Source organism: Bombus flavifrons, chromosome 14 (genome assembly GCF_040668555.2).
Source record: "Bombus flavifrons isolate JBK064 chromosome 14, iyBomFlav1_principal, whole genome shotgun sequence".
Taxonomy (NCBI): domain Eukaryota; kingdom Metazoa; phylum Arthropoda; class Insecta; order Hymenoptera; family Apidae; genus Bombus; species Bombus flavifrons.
Genome location: NC_138455.1, coordinates 10,008,767 through 10,035,160, shown reverse-complemented (window position 1 = coordinate 10,035,160; position 26,394 = coordinate 10,008,767). Strand labels below are relative to the sequence as shown.

Here is a 26,394-nt window from a genome sequence, read left to right as displayed (position 1 = left end):
ATCGTAAAATATCTTTCTTCGAATATATAGCGACGATAAAGTAGCTCTTACGTAAAGAAAAATCAAATTTTGTGGACGTAAAGTGAACCGGATCGAGCCGAAACCATAAAATGGCGTAGAAAGAGCGAACCGCATAGATGACTATAATTTATCTTGTTGTCAGCGTTGGCCGCAAGGGAAGAAAGAGGAGGTCGATGGGACAAGACTGTCAACACGAACGACTATTCTTTCCCCGTGTATCGACCTGACCGAACCACTATAGCGCAGTTCTTCAAGTACGAATCAGGGCACGTAGGTACTCTTGGGAATTGTAAAGAAGTCACCGCCCAAGGATCATTAACCGCGAGCATGGTGGTCTCTGTCCATGGTGGAAATCGCACGGCAGAATTTTAAGCTCGGATCTAAGGCCCGTTTCCGTCTTTTGCCTGGCAAAAAGGAAATCACAGCGAACGTTGACTCGAAACGGTTCCATCTTCCAACGTTTTCCAAGCAGATAGAATTATAAGATCGATCATCGTTCTGGATAGCAGATTGATCTTTCCGAAGAATTTGGAGGCGACGAAATGCGCATTTCAAATTTCTATTTTAATTTTGAACCCGTGCTTCGAGCTTATACTTTGCTTTTACAGGACCGACCATGCGAGTTTGTGCATTTTATTTCAAGTAACTTTAAGCGATTATAATTTTAATTCCTAACATATTCGCTGGCAAAATTTCGAAAATATTCGTCGTGGGTGAAAATTCTTTCGTACCAACTTTACGTTTAATTATCTTACATTTACTTTTATTCGTAGAACGATACGTTTGTTCTCTGAGAAGATCGGTTAATTATTCCTCGATTCGATCGAGCATTCTCCGCTTGGTAAACGTTATTCTGCAGCTGCATTTATAAATCTTGGAAATTGCCGATTCCTAGAAAGCACCTATGTCTCCTAATCGAAGGCAGCGACTCGCATGGTTCATGTACCGCAATGATTTATCGCTATCATTTTGCCTGGTGGTGGTGCAATGCTCGAGCAACGTATATTGTGAAATTTTTAAGATTTCATCGAATCTACGATTCTTCGAGTGTCACACTTCCCAATTCGACGTAATCTCAAACTACTTTTCATCCGACCGCCTCAATCTCGCCCGGTTGCATTAATGTTTTTACCAGGTACCGTTTCACAGATTACAATCAAACGTGAACCATTACATGGATCGGTCGGTGTATTCTCGATCTGAAAAGGATTATATGCTCGCGTGACAAGGACCGCAACAGCTTGCAGCGTAACATATTAGATACACGGCTTGATATCACGCCGGACAGGCTGCTCCTTTTCTTTGACATTGCTCCTTTTTCCATTCTGACACACTCGCCCCTCACCTCTTTTTCATTTGCTCCCATTCTTTTTTAACGTTGATGCTTCATTGCATCGAAACGCAACCGTCTCTCGCCTGTCTTTTTTTCCCCCGATCGTTTTGATAAGGTTCGCTGGGATCAACGTAGAGCGGAATATTGACATTTATTTCATACTTTTAGCGATAATATCGTGTCTCTTATAGGTTTATCGAGCGTTGTTTCCGGACAACACTGTAGCCCGTGTTAAGGCAGCGGTTCAACTCGTTCTTTTATATTATTTCTATCAAATTATGTATTCAGATGTGATTAAAATATGAACTGGAGGTTTACGAGCGGTTTGACGCGATGTCAAACACCAGTGCCAACACACGCGGATATTCTGTAAGAAGTGATAAACAGACGAGCAACAAAATACCTTCCGCTAGTAAGATAATACGCTATGAAATTATGGTAATTACAGCCGGGAATATTAATATTTATCGAACAAATTTACTTCTAACAAGTAGAGATCTACCCTCGTAAAATCCTTCTATCCTTCTAGAAAACTATGGTCGTCGATGTACTCGTAAATAAATGTTTACACAGCGCTAATAACGAGTTAAATAGTCTGTCTTCGAACGTGGGACTCGACGAATTACAAAGCCAACTCGTTCGTTGCTAGCTCGATCTCAAGCGTCTTTGCAACCTAAATAATCCTCCTTCGCCTCGTAACTCGTCACGTTCCGTGGATCCTCAGCCTTGCGTCTTTTTTACGATGACTAAATACGTAAATAGATCGATTAAAATAACCCTATGCTACCTTGCAATCCGTTAAATTTGCTCGATTTTCAACACCTGTACCAGACCCTAATGACACGTTCTATCTCTTTTCGCGTGTCAGTGTACTTAGTTGGATCGGTTAAATCAATGTCTCGAATTCTCAGCGGCGCGTCGATCGTCGATACAATCAATAAACCTGATTGTGAATCACTTAGCGGCGTTGCTCATCGGGTCGGTTGATTCTGATTACGTAGGAGGTCGGAGGTGGTGTAAAGTGTAAAGCATCGGAATGGATATACATATAACATACGTGGAAAGGAATAAGAGAGAGAGAAAGAGAGAAGAGCGAGAGAAGGAGAGGGTGGGCAGGACCCATTAGGCTAATCCCTCGTCGGCGGCCTCGGCCAAAGGAACGGAATAAGAAGGAATGAGAAAGCCACAGGCTACGTGTCATTCCTGCTCGCCTGCCGACACCTATACTCGGCCGACACCTTCGTGGCCGAGCTGTACGAGTATATCCGTTCAGAGGTGCTCCCTATCACGACCGCTCGCTCGTATTCCTTCGCCATCCGCGCTGGAATTCGTCCATTGTCCTTTCTCTGCGTAGCGCGAATCCGCGTACATCCCTGTTTTCCAGCGTTAAAACGCTTACTATGCATAAAAATCGGACGATTCGGATCATCAGTGAAACGACGTATAAAAATTGATCGCGGCTGTACTACCAGTTAGACATTTGAAATCGTCTTTTTTACTTTTTCCATTGTATCTACCTTTGCTATTCGCATTTGTTGGAAATTCCATCAAAGATTCGGAATTGATATTGCAAGTATTACGTAACAGTAATTTTCTTCGTGTGAATATTTAGGATTTGAGTGAAAGCGTTTTCGAAGGTAGCAGAGATGCGAGCTATTTGTATTATACTTTTCTAGATTCGAAGAATCTGTGCGCGTGGTGAGTTTGAACTTACAGTGCAGCGAGTAAGATGTTACATGGGATAGTGATTCTTGGATCGTAATGGTTATGCAATGGGCTGTACATATTTGCACTGTGTGAAGGTATTGGAAGCTAGCAAGCGATCTATACAATTCGCCGCATCCAGGAAGGAGAATGGTACCGTTGACAGAATCTTTAGTCCTATCTATCTGTGATCTTCAAATTTGTACGTTGCAATTCCAGTCTTATTTCAACACTTTTAATGTTTTAGTCGTTGAATTTCCATAGGCACCACCCACGGGTGTGGCAGCTATAATACAAGCAAATTGATAGATTATGGGTTCTAGTGCCTTCCACTGGCTAGTTTAGTATCTATTTCGATATGCTAATTCAAAACACCGCACGATCATTGGTTTCGTTCAAGAAACGTTAAAAGTTGCGAATGTACTATCTCTCGATAGTAAACTATAGCAGTTGTACCACTATATCAGATAATAATTTATTCCTTTCCCAAACAAATTACTCCCTTCCATATATTTCTCCTAATTCACCCACATTACTGTTTCGTATTAAATCAGAAAACGACGCGGACGGAGTCGAAGAATTCCTACGCAACGTTCGATTGACGACAGAAGACTGAGCTACCGAAACGAAAGTTTGTCACACTTTGCGTTAAAAATTTTGCAAATTGATGGACGCTAATTTCTGAATTTTAAAATGTCCGTTTAGGCGATTTAATTTGGGTTTAGCGATCGCTCAACCCCAGCGACGATTAAACGTGATAATTACAAGCGTTCTCGCGGTGCACGAGAAAGAAGTTTGATGGATTAACTTTTAATTAAAAGGTATTAAACATTAACGACGGTCATTTGCAGGGACGATGAATGCTCGAGCACGGTCTATGCCGATGGATATCTGTAATTGAGGGGTTCAGTTTTAAAGCGGTCCGTAACACTTCGTTCACGAAACGCTTCAACAACAGCCCTCGATGGGTTTACACCTGTTCCGCTTCGTATTTTATTAATATTCATTTACCCCTATCTCCAACGTTGCATCTGATTAACATACTTTAACGTTAATCGTAACAGCTTTATTAATATTCGTGTCGTTTAGATACTTGCGGATCAGTTAGCAGTTAAACGTCGGATTATATAGGGTGGTTGGTAACTGGTGGTACAAGCGGAAAGGGGGTGATTCTACGCGAAAAAAGAAGTGGAAAATATAGAATAAAAATTTTTCGTTTGAGGCTTTGTTTTCGAGAAAATCGACTTTGAATTTTCGCTCGGTACGCGCGCACTTTATCACGTCTCGTTATAACGGATCTCACTGTAGATCGTTGTCTCGATGGAAAAATTAAAAAAAAAATTTTTATTCTATATCGACTTCTTTTTTCGTGTAGAATCACCTCCTTTCCGCTTGTACCGCCAGTTACCAACCACCCTGTATTTAAATATTTCTTTACGTTGAGGTGTAGCTTTTATTCGAGTAATTATTCTTTCAGGGCTATATCGAACACCATATCCAATCTGAAATTCGTAAGTAGCTTATTCGTTCTTAGATTATTTAAATTTTTCATTATCTATTAGATGACTGTTTCTAATTATGTAAATTAAACTCGATGTATTTCCATTGAATATCCATTATTATATTTACAATTACACCGTTATTAATCATTTCACGTCTAACTCGTCGTTACATCGGCTGGATCAGATCTATTTTCAATGGAGTAGGCAATTAATGCTCTAATCGATCTTCGTCCACGCAATTTCTTCGACGCTCAATATATTAACGGTACTGCGTCTACAACATTAGCAGCGATTCGCGTAATTTCATTAGTTTCTTTCCATTTACTGCTACGGGCAAGCATTGAATCGCGAAGAAGACGTAGCAACCTTTGTTCCCTCTTTCCAAATAAATTATTATCTGACGCTTGGTTCAAAGAAGCTTCTAACGTGTCGTGTATCTTGAAAATTATGCAGATCCATTTACGTTCATATTCCATGTAGTCCTCGCGACGAATATTCTAGTTAACGTTATTATCAGAAAGAAGACGTTACCCGATACAATTCTCATCTGATATTTTGCAATCGTTGGAGAAAAATAATACGGCGTGGCATCTCCAACTGATTAAAAATAATCATCGTTTTCGTCATTTTCAAAAGACCTTGTTCACAGCTACACAACATCGACAACGAAAAAATTCCATTGTCTTTTCATTTCCAGCCCCTTTTCTTCGTAGCCGTCGAAAGCCAACACGTCGAGAGACTCGCATGAAACTTATTCATCAATAGGCTGCATTGCAAGGTGTCACGGTGCTTACGGGGGTCCGTAAATGAGCACCACTGCCGACGTGTGGCAGGCGGCCCGTTTGATCTCCGCGGGACCCTCGCAGGGCCCTACAGTCCCTTTGCCTCTCGCCTCTTTCCTCGCATTCTCCAAGATCCACGATCGAAGGATCTAGCCGTTCTTCTCCCACCTTCTTCTCCTGGGCCCGTTTCCCTCTCGTTTTCTCTCTAAAAATAAACGCACGTATACGCGCGTCTCTTCCTCCACCGTGTCTTCCCTCTTCGTCTCTTTCCTTGTCCGTTGCTTCTTCTTCGTCTCTCGTCCTCTTTCCGTTTCCTCCCTCGCTCGCGCAGACTATTTTTATTTATGAGAAGCCGTCTCTCTCCACGTTCGATCGTCTCTCTTTCTGCCTCCCTTCTTGACCGCGGCAACGCGCCTGACGGTCCCGACTTTTAAGACTTCGGAACACCTGTACCGCTAATTCCTCCTTGTCTACCTGTATCACTCACGAAAACAAATTCCCGCCTCGTGTCAACGGGCAGTGACTCGATGTCGCCTGAAATCGTGTCTGAGTGCTTGATACTCGTGGAGGAATTTTGTTGCAGCAGATTGGTGGGGAACATTGGCTTTGTAGTATTTTTCACGCTGGATGTTAATCGACGAGGATATACCTTGTTTCTATGCTACATACGAACGGAACGTTTTTGTCCTTGAGTTTCTTTTTCCTGGCTATTCGATCGATCAGATGGGCAAGACGAAATTGACTTGTAAGTAGGATCAGTTTCTTGCATCGATCACGTACAATTTCTGATTTCTTCGTTTGGAGATCTTTCATCCTTTCACGCGCCGTTTCATTATACTCGATTAAATAATTTCTTCGATCTTGCATATTTTTGCAACATTAAATACATTTCGTTTATAGAATATTTTATTGGGATAACTTATCGAATATTCTCTACGAATTTTCTATAAAATACATATACATCTTTAACTCGTACGTTATATGTATTTACAATAATTTGCTCCATTTTATATGGTATATGCCTAAGAGAAAGAAAAGGAAGAAATAAGCGATCTGTCGCGTGATCTGTATATTTTTAAATACGTAAACATCCGCGATGGACCATCGACTCAATCACCGCGTGTCTCTGTAATTTGCTCCATTTTCTGATACATATCCGCGAAGAAGAATAAGAGGGAAGACGGGCAAAAATAATCCTTCAGAACTTGAAGAAGGAAGTCTCGAAAAGGGGAGTGCACGGATCGCGAATGAAATGAGAAAAACGACGAGAAAGACTAAGGAAAGGAGAAGAACAAGACGAAGACGAAGAAGACGAAGAAGACGAAGAAGACGAAGAAGAAGAGGGATAATGCGTGCCCCGTAAGATATTGACACTCCTGTAATCCGTTTGTCGGACGTGTGGGCAACCTGGCTAATCCTGCTCACGCCCACCGAAGATTAAATCCTGAAGGCTTCCCGGCTCATTCGGACTAACTTGGCCTAACCGACGACGTAGGACCGGACTTAAAGTCCTGTACACACGCTCGCGTACGTCAAACTTCGTTCGTAGATACAGCAGAGGTTAAAAGCTCTTGATGCCCTCCGACGATGGATCGGCGGCCGTGTTTTTCTTCTTTCTTTTCGTCTTTCGCCTCGCGATATCGTCTCGCATCGCTACCACGTCCTCTCTTTTTTACGTTTTATCACTCGTCATCATTCTCTGTCTCTAAGTTTCTATCCACGCGTTTTTCTTTCCTCCGGTCAATGAATAATTAACACGCCGATGACGCGCGCCACGTCGTACGACGCTGTATCTTTCTGTATCTTGTGGAATCGCTATGTTTGCGTTTCAGTTATGCGATCGGATCTTGAGACGATTGTTCTGTAGCGAGGTTCGAGTTTGGGGCTAAGATTGTCGTAGAGATTATCTTCGATAGCTTGATTACTTTGGCGAAGTAGATAGAGGAAAATGTCAAGAGAATCTTTACTCTCATAGAAAGAAGACTAAAAAGAAAACACCCTACTGACCTTACTAAAGAAATAAAGTAAACAAACCCGAAGATGGTATCCCACATGTTGTTCAGCAATTAACTTAGACAAATTTACCAAATGTCCAGCTGGACAAATTGTAAAGTACAAATTAAATAATGAAAAAAAGAGAATCTTTAGTTATCTCAGTGAAATGAATATGCAAGAAGAAATATAGTAAACGTCGTAGTTAGCTCTAGTGACAGTTATTGGAAATTTTTGGTAGTTTGATATTCCCAGTTGTCGTTTGTGATACTCACAAACTGTGTGACGAAGAAAATGAGTTTAAAGCGATCGTTCGAATGTCTCTGTTTAATGCAAAAAGTTACACTAAGCTTGAAATAAATTTTATATACTAAATTCTAATCGTGTACTCACCGCCGCCTAGTATACCATCGATGGTGTAGTCCTTTTTCCCATCATCACCGGGTCGTCCACCGCGAAGTAACCTGCTGATGGAGCTGACACTTGGAGGGTCCGAGAAACCTTCCTGCTTGAACGAAATTTGGTCAACGATTAGCAACAGAATAAATATCTTAACGATAAAATACAAAATAAATCTTCCATTCTTAATCGATGTGCCGATAATCGAGATTCTACTGCTGGTAATATTATTTCAAACGAGATCCGTTAATATCTTGTGGAAAATCTGCTTTGTCATTACTTAACCCGATCACAGTTATATATCCTAAATTTAATGTCTCCTTTTCGTTTTATTTTCATTACTAATTCGCGAGAACAATGCAAGCTCGCTGCCGGCGCGCCGTGGGTTGCACTTTGCCTGGCATTTGCGATTTGCAAATGCAGCCTACTGCACTACAATTTCGCGCGATCATTTTCAAAGCAAAATATACATTTTGCGCCGCTGAGATTCAGCGTTATTACACATCGCGTTGTGCACCGTTATGCGCAAGTATTTACTACGCTTGAATTCTTCGATGGTACGGTTGGATAGATCGTGAAATCTTTTTTTACGTACGAGACACAGAAAATTTGCTCGAAAAAGCTGGTAAAATGAACGTTTTAGAAATTGTACGCGCCTTCAGCGTTACGAAATTCAAAATAGATTTACAAATCCATTTCTGAGTAAATTCTCTTTTGCTAGCTTCCTCCGCTTACTCTTAGATACGATTATTTTGGTCGAAAGACTTAAGAAACTCGGAGACTTAAGGAATTGTTAATGCTGCGTTTTTTAACGTAGGGAAAGAGCGTCGCTTTGTTTGTTATATTTTATTTCATAAAAATTCTAAATTGTAAATTATCAAACAATCTTCGTGGGATTAGACGATATAGTAGAAGGCGTTTGGAAATTATTTCCAGCAAGCTATTCAAATATCTGTACTTGGAGGAAATTTAATATTCTCTTTTCTGCAAGCAATACCATAATTACGTTATTCTAAGAATTAGTAATTATCGCATAAATCATTCTGCTGAAGAGCAAGCTTCGACAAATTGAAAATTGAAAATTCGATATATATATTTTAATAATATTTTAAACAAGTAGATATAATTACTTGAACGTCTCATTATATATGATAAATACGTTTCATTATCGTATTTAACAAATTTCCTATACGTTTTATTTTACACCACAACTATTTGAAACACATAAAGTTATCGATCGTCGTAACATTCGACCAACTTTTTAACGTAGAATTAGCTGATTAAAATTTTACGACTAATCCATCAATTACGTATTTCAACTGTATATTTTGCAACGGTGGCATGTAACTAATTATCCGATATAAACCTATGATGTCGCAATCGAATATTTACCAGAAGTTAATCATACCCAAACGGCCTTTTTACGAGCCTCATGAATATAGTCACAAAATCTGTATTTAATTTTGAGACAGATCAATATACCAATAGCGTCGCGTCTACAGGCTGCGGACATATTTTATAGACTATAAACGTCGATAAACGTTTTCCTGGAGTAGAGGCGTGAATCGAGCGAGGCGCAAATTACAGAGCCTTCGATTATAATAGCAACAGTAGTTGGGTATGGCCATAAAAGTGTTCGAGTTTTTAATTCGCAGAACACATTTTTCATTTGCAAAACAAATTGAGTTATTAAAATTATATCAAATACCTTCATCGTCGATATAAAGCAAGAAATGCCTAATTGACACTCCATTTGTTCAAACACTTCGATACGTATTATGAAAGATGACGATGATTTCGCGTAGGAACGAGAAGGAAGATCTTTGATATTCATAGTGAAACGACAGGATACTATGGTATAATATACTATAGGTATATATTCTAAATATTTGATTACAAAATGTCATAGTTCTCGATATTATACAAAATCATCCTTCTTCGATCGACGCATCTTACGATTGCTAAGCCGAAACAGCGTCTGATCTTTAATCTCTCGATGCCTCTATCGCTTCACGAAGCGTAGATCCCGACCTACTACCACGCACAACCTCCGCAACGAAACGCCGATACTCATATACATATTACCTCGCATACCCGGCGGCATCTTGAAAATCTGTGAAAATCTGCAAGCTATATCGCCGCTTATCGATCTTCCTTATCTCATCGACGAAGCCCGAGAGATAATCCGAAATCTTACACGGTTAAAGGGGAGCGCGAGGAAAACCGAGAAATCGATGGTGGTAGAACAAAATAACGGAAGGAGGAAGGAAGAAGGAAGATTCCTGAGGAATATATCGAAATAAAAAAGAGATCAAATAAAATAGAAGAGGCTAGAGCGTCCTAGGTCTGAGGTGAAGGAACCGCATCCCTATACATACAGTCGGAGCAAAGATAAGTGGAACAAGGGTAGTGGAACAAGGTATCGATGAATTTTAAACGAACTACTACTTAGTGTTATGTATTCGAGTTTCGTTTGCTATGTATCTTGCTAGTGCATAGATTATTTAGTAAACGATTGAAATTGACGTTCAGCGTGAAGAAGACGTATTTAACGAAACTTCGTTAATACCTATTCCCGCTACCTGTCCGCTTATTTTTGCCCTCGACTGTATATTCGACGAAGATGAAGAGAAAGGTGGAGGCCTGACGAGAAGAGTAAAAGAGCCGGGTCGGAGTAAAAAGGGATGGAAGGTGAAAAAAGCGAAAAAGAGGGTCGCCGGTGTCGATGGCTATCTTTCGGATCGGCGATCTCAGAAACAATAACGATCCTTGTGCCCGTTGGTGGCGGTCGAGGCTTTAGGTCCGGGGCGATGACAGCGCGAGAGAGACGAACCTCTCTGTCGAAGAACGAGCAGAGAAACGTTGTAAGAAGGTGGATGAAGAAGGATGGATGCCGCCCCAGGTCTTCGGCACCAGGAACGCCTCCTTCCAACATTAAATGCCGTATTAATGCCGGCCACGACCGCCCGCTTCCACGACTCTGCAACGGCGTACGCGTTCACGAAACCGTTTTTCCTCTTTCGGCCTCGTCCTCCGCCTCTCAGCTTTGCCTCCACGCGTAGCCCGTCTCTTCTGCCCTTCTCTGCCTCTCTTTGTCTCGGTCGATCCTGTGCAGGATGCGTATACCAAGCTGCAACCTTCTCTTCCAACATCCAAGGATTTATCTCTCTATCGACGATCGCCCTGGGTTGTACCACGTGGTTCCGCGATGGATCGGTTCTATTGGTTTCGTTGGTTTTGACGAAACGGAATGGAGGGATGGAATTTTTTCCTGGGCATCTCGTGGATTGAGAACCGTATAGCGATCCTTATCTTCGTCGCGGCAGAGATATGCGGGGTTGGTTCTGCCTTTTTTTTTCATGTTACCAGGCGAGTGCTACCGCTACCCGAATATCTCGATCAGTGGTTTCAGCGGTCGGGTCCGGTCCCGTTTCGGCCACCTTTGAATTCTGGGTGTTCGCGAACTGCGACTATGGTTTTCGGGGAACGCAACATGCCATGTATTCATTTTACCTTAGAAGCTTAAGGGATGTTCTTAGAGCGTTGATCGAGCTTCTGCTAATCGAATTTCTGTTACGGTGATTTCGGTAGAAATCGATTGCTGGGGGATACTGATCAGGTAGAAATGTCTCGAACTATTTGTGGAAATAGCCTGTAGCGATGACCAAATGCTAGATCGAACCAGGCGGGGCACGTTATTCCGTTACATTCTCAGAATTTTTGCTATATTTGCGAACAAATTCGTTTGACGATTTAAATCCTCTTGTTTCGAAAGCCACGTTTTTATTCGTGTCGATGATAGACAACAGGAAGTTCTATTAAACCAACGATGGTAGTTTCCACTCAGCGGGATAATTTTTGGCAACGCCTGAACTACGAACATGGAGTTCTGCACTGGGATTAAAATACAGGGGCGTGTGACAGGTATAGCGCAACATCTGGTCACACGATTGCTCGAAGATCACATAACACGAGTATAACTATGAAAATATACATATAATACTCGAAGCGTTCCAAGATTAATATCAATCTAACATCCCTACGAATACGAACGATTGGAAGCCTATACGCCATGGACACGATTCACGCCCTCGTATAATCGCGTTACACGTTCTTTCTTTTTTTTTTTTTTATAACTGTCCTCTCTATCGAACATCCAGCGAGGAAATTATTATCTTCTGCGGAGTTCCAGCCGGAACGTGGCTGTTCGCATGGTGATGCTTACGATTTCTCAAGGTGTCGAGATAAAACGCCGCACACGGAAGAGGCTATTCTTGGAAAAGTCGTTTTGCATACTCGAAAATCGCGGCACGAACGAGGGAGCGTTACGCCAATGAGGTGTGGGTGTAGGCGGCGGGCAGTAACGTATTAAAGGACACGCGAGTCGCCTCGGGGCGCTCACGTACACCCCTGCCCACCTCGTGCACGCCTCGTGCACAAGATTAAAAAGCCCCACTCACTCGCGATCTTTCGAGAGATAGAGGGACCCTGCGGAAACGTCCACCCCCCGATCTAGAGGTCGAACGACGACGCCTTTCAACGTTTTCCACCGTGGAAAACTGGATCCGCGAAATTGCTACTTCGGTACAGAGACGGTACGGTCAGCTGTTACGCGTTCTAGAGTTGTTTCTATCGTTAGACGCAAGCATTTGCATCTTTCGTGGACATATTTGTCCATTGGTTTATCGTCGATTTTAACTGTTATATACTAACACGTTCACTTCTGTATATATATGCGAATCGTGTATGGCAGTGAATGTGTTGAGGACCCATATGTTAACACTTTTATTATTTTTACTACTATTTTTACTATTTTTATTATTCAAAGCATATAATGGCAAAATAATAATAAATTGACGATGTAAGACAACATTCTTCCCCAATCGACCGTTTATCTTATTGGTGGTCACGGGTGACCACCGTGGCGCCTTGATAACAGTCGATAGCGACGTATTATAACAAGGCTTCGTTTATTTCAACAAACCATTCGCATTGGTTGTTTCGTCGTAGGCAAAACGTGCAGAATATATCGTTGAAACGGGTAGAAGATACTGGTAAACGGTATTTGCTCGTTCTATATATAATAGCAAGGTATGTGCACACTTCTAACTTCAATTATACGATTACAAAGCAGCATTTACGATTATTTTCTAAGCTGTGTTTATAATAATATTCGTAGATTACCCCTCAAAGATATGGATGCAGACACAGTGCACCGTTAGATGCAAGATTTGTTCTCATTTTTTTTTTATCGATGTTCCAATAAAAATGTTTAATCGTTCAATGGGGTACTTTTTATTTCAAAGTATCTTCTATTCATCGGTTATATTCAAAATGCCCTAACTGTCAATTTTCATTCGAATTTTACAATTGTAAGAAGTTCAAGCTCTCCGGTCACCAATGACCATCGTGGAGAAATCGTGGCGGGTCATGTATGACCAACGTGGCAGTCAAAGTGTTAAGTGACAGATCTAAAGAACTATCTAAGTGTAGAGGATGGTTGGTTGTGTGGTTTAAATGTCGAGATTGTCAAATATATTTAAAAATAATTAATAAATACAGAGAAAGTTCGCTAAGACGCTCGGTACTAACTGGTTCTCTAAAGACTGTGTATTGATCGCTATTAAAATCCCTCGAGACTGAGACTGAAAAACTGGTCACCTTACGATCGCGTGCGTTTATTTACATTGGTCGGGGAAGTACCGGAAAGCTTCCGTTCGTTTTTGTTTGACGGTTACACGTAGCGGCAACATTGTTTTGCCCGGAGTTGGTTTGTTATTACATTATGTATATCCTAACACTGTTGGTACTCCGAGGCAAAACAACAGCGTGGCTCGAATTGTCCTCTAGCTCATGTGCCGCTACTTCAGAAAGACAATTTTGAAAATATCTTTTAGAACGAGCGTTTCGTTGTTCTACCCGACAAGATCGAAGGCACGTGACGAGGGAAACAGTCGTCACGCCTTTGGGTATCGATCGCTAACTATGATCAAAGTTAGAATTTAATGGAGTATTACATTAGATACTAAGCTTTGTGCCCTCTGCGGGATGAAGCAGGTTTCTACAAAAGAGGGTAAAACATTGTCAAAGTATTTTCTAAGAGCGTTTAGTGGGATGGTAACCTAATTATAAGAAGCTTAATGTATATTATATTATAAATAGTTACAAGTAACGTAATGGATTTATTAGCGGTAATAACTTTGATTAATACATCCTCCAGGGATCTATTTATGACGATATTTATTGTCTATTTTAAACCTGTGTTATCTTAAATCGTATATCCAATAATACAGTACACATAATAAAATATATAAGTAGTTGGAATTTCGTACAATTGTGAAATTCAAATACAACCACCTAATACCTGTAATTTAATTATCTATTTAATTATTTCATTATATAATATCTATTACGTTAACGAAACGTTCTATTCGATTGAAAGAAGATAATACATTACGAATGATTGATAAGAGGTAGAAGTAACCTTTCAAGTCGATCTAATAAAACAAACTGCAAAACCGTTTGTTTCTTACCTTCACCAATTTTTCTCTGATTTCCCACGAGAAGATTGCCGGATTGTCCCTTTTCATTTCTTCTATCCTCGCCTCGATTTCAGGGGTTGCTACCCTCGGCTTGCTACCGCCGATGACGCCCGGTCTAATGGAGCCAGTTTCCTGGTAGCGATTCAAAATTTTCGAAACGCAGCCGTGAGAGACGCGAAGTTGTCGCGATATCACGCAAGGGCGGACTCCAGCCGCTGCCATTTCGACAATTTTCAGGCGAATGTGATTCGGTAGCGGTCGGCCGTTGATGAAGACGCCTCCCAATTGATTCATGCGTCCCTGTCCTGTCGGAAACATTCCATCAGTCTTCGTGTATTCGATTCAACGTGAACGAATGTCTCAATCGGAGATTGAATACAGACATTCGTCAGTTTGCTGCGCAACATCGTATTCTTCATCGTATTTCAGATTTACTTTTGTAGCGTATGTTTATGGAAAATTGATAGAATTTATGGGAAATTTAAACACACGCGATGCATCAAAAATACGTAAACTATTCAGAGAGTAGCAAATCGTTATAAAATTTAGATAGAACCAGTCTCTGTGTAGGATTTATTTCTTTACAATCGTGGAAGTACCAATCGAACGAAAACAATTTGTACATTTAACAGTTTTTTGAGAAAAGGCAGTTTTTAAGTTACAGTCTTCCATAAAATTTAACGTACTTGTTGTGTCCAACGTTATATCGACGAAATATCTGCAAGCAGTTCTATTAACTAAACCATACTTTACGAATAATTCAACTTTGATTCATAAAATGTGCTACAGATCCTCGCTCTAAGTTTCCATTCGATTTACATAAAACATTCCAAGTAGTCTAGTAATTAATCGTATCTATGATGAATCGACGTTTCGAAACTCGTCTCGTACTTTTCCGAGCAGACATCGATATCCGATCATGGAACATCATGCTCTTCCAAAAGTTAGAAGCGATTGAAAAGTGGAAAGTGAATCAAACCGTCAAAGATAGACGCGAACGTTCGAGTTGTGTGAAATTCTATTGCCAAGGAGATTAATAGACACGCGAGTTAGTTCGTTTGGATTCTTCGACACAGGTACAGGGATCGTGTCTAGATTTTCTCCAGGGTCAAAGAATATTCAATTACGCGGCTGCTGGATGAAAGACGGTGCAAAACGATCGACGATGAGGATGCAAAGAATTGCGCGAGAAAGTAGCATGATTTCGTAGCGGGGATGGAAAAAATTCAGAGGCGCAATTGCAGTGATTGGGTTTGAAATTAGCGGCTAAATCCGCGTTCAAGGCGCAAACGTGAAATCAGATAACAGGGAATACTGAAAAAAAAAGAAAACGAAACGGGCCTAACAACCGTAAAATTGAAGAAGTTATGCTCACAGAAGGCCATTTTCAGAAGGCTAACGGGGCCCAAATATCCGATATCGTTAGTCCAATTAGCCACCCTTTCGTGCGCGATATTATTTTCATTATCACGCTCGATTATGCTGCTTGTAATTAGCATTGGAGAGCCGGAATAATAGGCGAATCACGTGGATTGCTGTTTATCGGTACGCCCTTTAATTAACTATAAAAACTTGATAAGTGGATTATCGTACGGAAATATTGGTATGTAAATGCGATTTTATGGAATTTTATTTTTGTTTCTTTGAATATGCAAATTTAGGTACACGTTAGGTTGTTTGAGTTAATTAAACGAGAGAGATATTCTTTCATCGTTTTCGAAGAGCGTATTTTTTACCAAAACTCAAAATGGCCTTTGTAAGAAATTTTACAAGATGCGATGTTACAATTCTCAGACAGCTTTGATCGTGATTATTAATAAACTAAAGCATTCAGGTATAACGTTATACGTTTGACAGATAGTTCGAGTTATGCAAACCTGGTTCTCCTCTTGCGGCGGTCTATTTGAAATTTAATCTCTCGTGAGAGATACAAAAATACAAGATACAATACCACTATAAGAAGAGATATCTTAGTTTAATATTTTCTACATATTTTCCCAAAATTAGTAAAAATATTTCTTCTTCTTTCTTGTAACGTCTCTACATATCCGTGAGGAATCATATAAAATTTATTTCCAACGAATACGTAACATTATAATGGAATACACGATATTCTGAAGAAATTATTTAAGGGGACGTAATTTAATATGCACCGGTTTAACAAAAAACAAGAGACAATCTTAGTGAAACAATGGCTGTATAAAGATCAGGGAGAGACAAAAGATGAGGAAGTTGTGGAAAAAGGAAGCAGATAATGGTGCTCTTCTGTGTGTCTCTTATGTCTTATGTCACGGTATGAAAGTTGGCAGCTTGTGCAAGAGATTGCGCAAAAGATGGTTTTCTAATACCCGACGCTGGCGAGTTTATTCTATTCGTATATGTACGAGCGGTGAAAAAGACTGCTGGTAAAATATTGTTGGTACGGAGTCAGTGTTGTTGGGAAATCGGTCAGTTCCTAGAGCAGAGGACTTGCATGTCAATTACGTGAGTGTCGGTGATGTGGTTCATTCGAAGAATAAATGATGTTTCGGTAGTAGCGGTTTTAAATCGTGATGGATGGTTTCGAACGGCGGGAGGCGTGGAATCTTTCAATTAGCTTCAGAATTTAAGTTTTCTTCGTGATTTCAATGGACTCGTAATTTAAATATTCATTTTTATAGTTCAAGTAAAATTGGTAAATATCATCGATGATTAAAACGTAGATAGATAGTTTCTGTTAAAAATGTTCGCTATCTTTGCCACTTGAAATACAAATCGTATTATTCTTTGTATTTACGCGTTGATTTTCTAACTGCTTCTGTAACCAGAAATATTCTCAATTTTATCAACAAATCTTTTCAAACGACAGGCTTGATTTTTCGCGTTCTTTAATCGCGATAAAATATTCTTCGAAATTTAATTAGTGTATTTAATATTTTCGACGTGCGTATTACACAGCGACTATGAGATAAGAATTCTAATGATACGATTAATTAAAATTCTATCTCGTGACGTCTTCCTGTAATGATATAATACAAATGCTAATTAAGAGTTCAGCGAGATCGAATATTGAATATTTATCAAGCAACGAGGGTAAAGCAATCATTGTAGCCACATCAAGTTGCGATCTGTTCGCGTAACTACAACAGGCAGAATGAATTTATCAGAATTACGACTGCATAATGATCCGAAAGTATCTTGTACGTTCTCTGATTGAATAAAAGAAGTTACGCGTGACTAGGCCTACTCTTTATATATATTGTTGCACGTGTCATGCAAATGTCACATAAATTCCTTTCACCTTTTTCACTGTCGAAACAGGTATTCTGATTTTTCCCCGTCTGGATACGTTTATATCAAAGAACGAATATTTTCTCTTGACAAATCTATACGAGAAACGATCAACAACCGTATTTGTATAAATAAAATATTTGCTCGGCAAATTTAACAATATGTATAGTAAAACTTTGGCCATCCAAATTAATTGTGATAATTACTCTTTAATTACTTTTACACAAAAAAAGCAACAAAGAAACTAAAATTGAATTTCCATGGCATAGGAATTTGTGCGTGATTTATAGCATGGAAAAAGAAACAACTTTAAAAACAATTCGTTTAGATTGTGTTTTGTAAGGAGGACATTCCGGTTTTTCTACCTAAATCCTTCCAATTACCTTTATTGCTCTTTTACCATTCAGACGTCTTGATTTAACAGGATCGTAAAAAGTGCTTGTGTCGTTTCGATAGTTTCCTTTGAAACTTTTTTATACTATAGGTAAGTACTTATACGCTGACCAATAAACACTTGTCAAGCAACGAATGATTTTTAAACTCTATAAATTTTTCCGTGTCACGTTGCAAGATCGATAATTTCTTGAATCTTATAGGCATTTATATTATACAGACGAATAGCTGTTTCTTTCAAGATTTTCCTACGCGGAATAATAAAGAATTTATATACGACGCAAATGCTAATCAACGTTCAAATCCTACGAGCAATTTTTTTCTAAGAACATATATTGAGAGAAAGGGTCCACTATGACATTTATCGATGTTTCGACAATTACAGCGTATTCCAATGAGAGTTTACAATTTTTATCGGTCCCTTAGAAAAAGATATACCACGTGACATTTAAACTCCAACTCTATTAGTTACATTCAATTTCGATGTATCATAGCAAAGAAAGAAAAACATAATTTTTTATGAAACATAATATTGCGTCCATTCTTGGGAAAACACTAAAGGACGATTCAAGGTTCTATTTCCTCGAAGATATCAACCACGTGATATTAAAGTTTCACATACACATACGTTAATTTTCAATTCTATTCAACTTCCCTGTTTTGAGAAATAATTCCAAACATTCGTCCAAGAAACACTCGGTGAAAACTCCAGGTATCCATCGGTTCCTGACGAAACAATACCACGTGGAATCCAAACTACGATGTTATTCGTCACATACGTGAAATTCGAATTCCATTCGGCCTCGTGTCGAATACGACCTCTCTTGTGGCAAAAGAAAACCCGAAATCTGCTACGATCCTCAAATCACTCGCTCAAATCACTTTGTCCAATTTTACACGCGAAGCTGCATTGATCAAGTCTATAGATGGGAAAGCAGAAAAAAGTTACGATAATAAAATGATTCTAAACATTCCGGTAAGGAACATTCAATAGAAATTCAAGGTATTTATCAATTTTTGACGAGACGATACCACGTGACATGCAAATTTCAATTTTATTCGTCGCATACGTTAAATTCAATGCCATTCGGTCTCTCGTCAACTACAACCTGTCTTGTTCCACAGAAACAATCTGAAATCTCTTATGATATTTAAGAGACATTTCACTAAAGCTCGCGTTATCTGATACACAAAGCCACATTGATCGACCCACAGATGGAAAGCTAGGTGAAAGTGGCAATGTTGCAAACGTTACATCTCAATTCATCCTAGAATTTTCTATCGTTTCTGTCGTCTTCTTGTAACCAATGAACGGACATAATTTATCTCTTGAGACTTAATCGTCTATTTGAGTAATGTAACCGGGAAGCTGATAAAAAATGAAGTGGATCGATACAAAGAAAGACTTCGGAAGGACTGGCGCAACGGTACCAACCTTGAAACGGGTATCCTCCGAAGATGGGTCTCATTCCGCTGGTAACGTCCATCCTTCCAGCAACGTAGGTATTCCTCGCAGCCCTCCAGGTCTGTCGCACGTCTTGGTTACTCGCGTCACCCACTTGTTTCCGATCTCACGGTGGACCACACGACTGTCCGTTTTCACTAAACGCGAAACTATACGGTTAACAGACAGGCAGAAGCACGCGGCCGGCACCGTTGGCCCGAGGCAAAACGACTGCTTGGACAAAACGACTGCTTGAACGAAAACGGCGGAGGTGGAGAACGACAAGGACAGACGGGGCACATCGGCGTCTCGGGGCGATGGGGGCAGGGCACGCGCGCCAAGATGAAAGGGGGAACGAAGCTGGCAAGCGCCAGACGAGACGCCGACGACTGGGAAGAAAAGAAGGAAAATAAGAATGGAAGGAAAATGGATGGAAAAACTGGCTTGATAGGGTGAATCGTGGTGGTGAAGCACGCCAAGGAAGAAAAGGAACAAGCAGGTAGCACGCGTGGCTCTCGTTGCAAGGGGTACCGCTGCAATAACGTGTCAGTTGGGCCGCTGGTCCCCTCGTGTCCCTCCAACTGGCTCTGCGAGAGCAATGGATGGCTGTCTCTTTCTCTTTTCGCCACGACTGCTCCGGAAAAAGGGGGACTGTAGACTCGTTGGGACTAACGGGGTTCCAGTGGGGTCCCATCCAGATGGTTTACGCCCTGTTACTTGGTTGGCAAACCGCCGCTTTCCAGTGGGCGTTCTTTGAAGCGGAAACGCCTACGGAGCCGCTCTTCGACGTTCACTGGATGTTCACCAGGGGTTTACTTTTTTCTCCTTTTCCAAGCTCCACGGGCAGTTGATAGCATTTTCGTGGTACAGAGGTGGTCCGCTTCTACAGGGAGCGATATTGGTATTCTGAATGGGCATCGCGAACGAAGAGGTGTAGATAAGTAGTAGTTGATGCAATGAAATATGTTGGTGATTTACTTGGGTAGACTTTAGGGTGCGTTTGAATGTGGTTTTAGGGTGCTTGATTATCTGCAGAGAGAGAGAGAGAGAGTGAGAGAGAGAGAGAGAGAGAGAGAGGGAGAGAGGGAGTTTGATAGGATGTAGGCTTGGAGTTACGAGATTGTATTTTAACATTTAACAAGATTTGACATAAATTTCCCCCTCCGTTGTTTGCTTATTACGACTATAGCTACGTACAGTTAATATGTGAATGTTACGATTCATTTCAAAAGTAGATTTTTGTTATTGTGTCATTTTAATTTAATCGTAGCAGCCAAGACTTCGTCTGAAGCTTCTTCCAAATCAATATTCCATTCAGCGGTTATGGCACATATATTCCATCAACGAAATGCCAATGTACGATTATTTGCAGTCGCATGATTCTTCGAATTTTTACATTGAGTACATCACGGAGTTCGTCACTAACAAATTCCTGTAAGGTGAGAGCCGTGCCAAGATTGAAAACGAGCAATTCATCAATGATTAAAGTCTCAAAGTTATCCATATTTTAAGGCAGGAAAGTTCTACTTCTTCAAACGCGATATTCCGATCCACTCGAACGAGTCATTTCTCCGACTTCCCAAATCTCTGTTTGAAATCTCTGTCTAAAAGAACCTCTATTTTTCCAATTGTCCACGGTATTCACAGGAGATGATACCGTAGCATTCGTGTATCTTCGAATAAAAGCCGTAGGTACCGGCGGACGAATTTCAATTTGGACCCCGTTGCGTTCGATTGCGTTCTAAGGAGTTTCGGATGCTCGAAAACAGCGAATATTTACGGCCTCCACTGTCTGGAAGTAAAATCATAATGAACGCATGATGGACTGCTATAAATTTTTATGAAGGTCTTTCCTTGCGAGTACGGTCGCCCTGTCTGTAAATCTTTCCGTACGGTAGCGAAACGGACGGACAGCGGGAGGTCCTGCGCAATGAGCAAATGCACGTAATGTCCTCGTCTTTTAGGGCGGCGTTGTATCAACCGAAGGACATTTTGTACGTAAATGCTCGTGAAACGTCGTAGTTGTCGTCCGACACCGAACTTTCTCGAGATTTACGATGTAGTTAACGCGATGACTCGTCATAATCGTTTTATAGAGATGGATAATACGCAGTCCCTTTGAGAGCGCAAGATGTGTCGCAGGAAGACCCTGAGAAATTTTGCTCGGAATTATTTCATTATCGTGATGTATCCTTACGACTTCTTATCAAAGATACTTCTCGTCAATGTCCGAGATCTGCCTCGTCATCCACGCGATCATTTCAAAACAACCGTTCTGAGTAGCTAGAGAAATATAAAAAATGACCGGTCGGAGGACCGCACACGTTTCGTAAATAGCAACAAGGAGGACCCACGCCAAGGCAGCAATAAAAATGACTGGACAATTTCGTTCCTCAGTTGAAAAGGAGCGTCTCGAACACGAAGAAGCTACAGGGAGGTAGTACAAGAGGCTGTAAGGAAGCTTGTCAGCGGCGACAATAGAGAACGCTGGAAAACGGACTATCGATCCAACGAAATCGGTAGGTTTGCTCCACTCTTTGGTCCCGCGTGACCTTGCAGTCTCTGATCGATGTAAGGACTTTCTCTTGCTAACGCGAATAAGAGGCATAGATCCTTCCGTTCTTCGACTACCGGCACTTGGCCGCAGTTCACGCCAAATTTACCGATTCCTAGACAATACCAGTGCACCCCCGATATTGGAAACATCGGGTCTCGTTTTGTCTACGTAGCGTGGAAACTACGCGGAACTAATAAGAGTTCGCAACACCTCTTTTTCGCATCCGATGGATCGTCTACGGTTTCAGTAATTTCACAATGGACAGCTTTTTCCTCGCGTTAAACGGGACAGGTATCGAAATGGATAGACCAGTTTATCCTGCTGATGGATCTGCGATCCTGATATTATCTGCATTACGGACTGTTTGTTTTTTACTTCAACGATTTGCTGGGTCGATGTTCCGTTGTTGATTTGTCACGTGCGTTCTTGGGAGTAATAGAATTTCGTTTCCCTTGGTGGTGTTGGGATTTAGAACTGGTCGTTGAGTATCGTTTAAGGTGCTGAGTTTCGTTTGTGGATGAGATAAGGTGGAAATTGGTTTTTATTTACACGTAGAGTATACGAGGTTTGTCTATGGACTCGTCGATTTGTCTTGGTTCTCGATGTCTCACGCGATGAGAGTTGGAGTTTTGCTCCTGTTAGCGATATCCAGTGGTTTATTGCTGGTTATCCGACATCGTTTAATCTTCTGCGATTTGTGGGCGATAAAATTTGGCAACTGATCCTGACGATCTTCTGACAAGGGTTGTGACTCGAAGTTGCGCGAAGTCTGTTCCTCTCGCGTGCTTTCTCCTCGCGGAGATACATAAACATAACATATTTCGCTACTATGTAGCGTCATTAATTGCCAGAGTTCGTTTTGCTCTATTTTTCTCTTATACATTAAACGTTATGTGTTATCGTTAGAAGTCGACTAAAGCGTTCGGACATTTACGAGCGATAGGTCAAATCTGATGAAATGGAGAAGCCTGGAAAGTATTTCTGTGGTATGTATGTATGTACATTATAATTCAATAATATGGAACGATTCTATGAAATTATTCATAGAGGATCGTTGGAACTGTGAAATTTGGACGTACGACGAGGACTGTAGCCAAATAATTGGTCAATCAATTCGACAAAACAGGATTGCTATATCGTTTAGGAAAGTGACAATTTTTAAATCTTAATATTATTTTTCAATAAACTGTAACATGAGTCTCTTTCCATTCTGTAAAGTACGAACAAAAAGGTAAAGATTAGAAGAAAAAGTAAGCCTCGTGAACCTTATGAAAAGACTTATTGTGCTTATTATGAAATCTCAAACACAAACAGAAGTCTGTATACTGGGTTATAACGTCTTCAAGGTTGATCATTAGAAAGTAACGTTTTCATTGGAGTTAATGGACTTTGTTAATGATCATTAAATTAAGTTTACACAGAAAAAAATTAATTTCTTGAAAATATCTTACACGATTATCGTACTAAGAAATTTGTCAAACATCATCTATTAAACACACTGAGCACGTATTTCTTAGCTCGCTTATTTATTTGCAATTTTTTTTTTTTTAGTCAATTTACGTGATCGAATTCTGTCTTTTAAATATTGTGGCAATGAAAAGGTATTTGTATTACAATTCTATAAAATTTGAAAACATCGTAGCATTTCTTGCATATTACGATCAACGATATCTAATGTCATTTTTTAAAATCTCTAAAATCTCTGTCTCTTCCTTCGTGCAATGATTGTACCTTTTGCGTGTAATGACTTCCATTAGAAAGAACTTATTACTTTTATACGTAAGCTTCTCGTATCTTGACAAACCGATACATAAATTACTTTATTTACATTTTTCCATGATGTTGCATTTACGCTACATATTATATATTATTACATTATGTTGCGAGAGTGAGAGAATTCGCGGTGGATAACGACCGACCAAGAAGCGAGATGAAATGTTAGAATAGAGCTTGGAGTGCCGCTAAACAAGAAGCATCGTTCTTAAATGATGCGCCGGCCAATTTTTCACGTAATTCCCCCCGCGTTATCCGTGATAATCGTTCGTTGAATCAGCTTTTTTCTCACCATCATCGGTCGGTTTGACTTGGAACACAGTGAAAAGAAAAAAAGAAAGGAAAAAGAAAGACGAAGGAAAAAGAAAACTAAGAAAGGCATCGTGGAAGGGTCGAACCGCTAAGTAGACCCTCTGTAAGGCCGCACGAATTTCTATTAAAAGCGGCAATTAGTCTAAGTCTCGATAAATCTTGATGAGTGATACGCCGACATCAGTCTGCTTGTCAAAGACGCCTGTGGCGAGGGCCACACCGATTTCCAACACACATTGTTTCCATGACCGTGCTCGTTGGACGAAAATAGGAGAACGGAGGGATTTCTTCGCTGTCCTGCGGCACAACGACCACGTGAACTAGCCTCGTTGTTATGTTAAACCAGGTGAGAAACGCGTGATGCGTGTACGGCACCATTAGAATTTTTAATGCGACCGTTTAGCGGCTGCTGGCTTCGAGCCGCCGATCTTCGCAACGAACAACCTTAGAATTATATATATATATATATATATGTATATGTATGTATTCAGCTGCACTTTTCAACGTGTTCTTTATAACACGTTCTCATTCAGATTCGTTAATTTCCAAATTTAATTGGCCATTAAAAAAGAAAGATAAAAATCGGAGATACGTGAAAAATATTCACAAATATTTATAAAATCCTACGAAAAGTTACAAATTATTTTCACCGCTCTAATCGTTTTGGTATCAGCTCCTCGTCTTATAACATCGTATCGTACCTACCCTATATGTGATATGCATCGTATTTTCGATTTAACAAAGACGAACTATGCTTCTAACGAAGGTTGGTTTCAATCGCGATTCTAATTCCAATTGTTTAGATCTGTGGATACGGATAAAACGTAATATTTCAATATTTTACATCCGACACGGTGTTAATAACGGTGACTAGCTAAATGTAATAGATATACTAAAAAATCATATGGTAACGAAGAAAGTGTGTGTCGATATACGCACGAACGTAACTTCGTCGAACCATTACAAGTTCCTGACGACAAGAGCAATAATAAGAGGGTGCAATATTACTCGCGCGTCCCCGGATTTTCGAATAGGCCGTTTCGCCTGCCTCGAGTTATTTAAATAAAACCCTTTGTCGGCCGGCTGGAGTCCATTACCGAAGTACCTTTATAGCCACGCGTGTACGCCGATATGCCGGATTACCGTTTCCTTTTCTAACTCTTTTTACAACCTTTTGCGCCTCTCGCTTTGGTCGCTGCTCGCTCGCGCATACGTCGTTTGCCAATTGAACAGAACTTCGTTGTTGGTAACACTAGAATGATAATTTAACGTCGTCCAACCATGCAAAGCCTATCTTCGTCTCAAATGGGAAAAACTTTAATTAGCAAAATAAATTTTTTAACGTTTTCCTTTTTTTATTTCAAGCTACTAAATAATGTGGGAACGTGAAATGAAATTTATTTAATTCTCACGTAAATGTTTCAGGCCTGTACTTCGTGGATAAGATATCAAGAATTATTTATTCCTATCGATTTTCTCGAAACAGCGATGTAATTAATGTATTCTGTTATAAATTATAACTCGCAATATGGGAATTATTTCTAGATATCGATTCATCCGCGTATTTCACTATCGACCCATTAGCAAAAATAGTTGAACGTATTTGTAAAAAAAATAGTTTGGACGTATTTGGGAAATGACAGTCTGGACAGATTGGTCGCGTAATAATTTGCATTATCCTAATTCCTAATAATAATAAGATAATAAGAAATAATAGAATATTCCGTTTCTCTGTATATGTTCTTCTTGAGATCTGCTATAGAACGTCAAATACGAATTAAGAAAATAAATAACAAAAGATTGATGAGATTTTAACGAGGGGACGATAGTTTCATGGAGAAAGGAACGTACCAACGGAACATAGCACCGAAGCAAAAGTGTCGCGTAAATCTAAAAGATTATTCTATTTTTATACGAGGAATTCGCGAATGTGACGTCACCATTTTTCCGCCTGACATATAACTCATATTTCTATCGTCGAAGGGAAAGGCAATCAAACGTTAATCTTGAAAGACTTGTGGTGTTCGCGGGTGGTTTCGCCCGAACGACCGAAGAATCCATCTTGCAAATAGAGAATGCGCGTGATGCCAAGGGTCGTCACATATCTTATTCCACGCAGTTCCAATACGTATCGAGTATCGCGAATTTACGTTCGGGACATGGCTACCGCGAGAGGAACGAGTCACTTTGAACACCGTTTCGACCTTCACCACCACGGTCGCATGTCTGCTTATATTATTGCAAAAGGTGTCGCGTAAAGCACTCTCGTTTCTACATATTCTCCGATCACAAAGAGTAAGCTATATATGGTCTTCTCGCGTGTATCCATTCATTGACAAATAACGTTAAAATCAAATGTTGAGAATATTT

The 26,394-nt window shown here is 40.2% G+C and overlaps 1 protein-coding gene and 1 long non-coding RNA gene across 4 annotated transcripts in view; one reads left to right on the top strand and one right to left on the bottom strand.

Annotated features, from left to right (window-relative positions):
• LOC138187152 (uncharacterized) overlaps window positions 1–26,394 on the top strand; it is an 87,203-nt gene that overhangs the window by 7,353 nt on the left and 53,456 nt on the right. The window lies entirely within an intron of this gene.
• Window positions 1–26,394, bottom strand: part of LOC138187149 (protein gooseberry-neuro) — a 46,822-nt gene that overhangs the window by 10,790 nt on the left and 9,638 nt on the right. Inside the window, exons 2-4 of one of the 3 annotated variants that reach the window (XM_069127634.1) lie at window positions 19,374–20,288; window positions 14,267–14,580; window positions 7,728–7,839 (exon numbers count right to left, since the gene is read on the bottom strand). In XM_069127634.1, coding sequence (XP_068983735.1) covers window positions 7,728–7,839; window positions 14,267–14,580; window positions 19,374–19,425 — 478 coding nt within the window. In that variant the 5' untranslated portion in view covers window positions 19,426–20,288. Of the gene's footprint in view, window positions 1–7,727; window positions 7,840–14,266; window positions 14,581–19,373; window positions 20,625–26,394 lie in introns of those variants that run through there. The other 2 variants (XM_069127635.1, XM_069127632.1) reach the window with 2 other exon arrangements.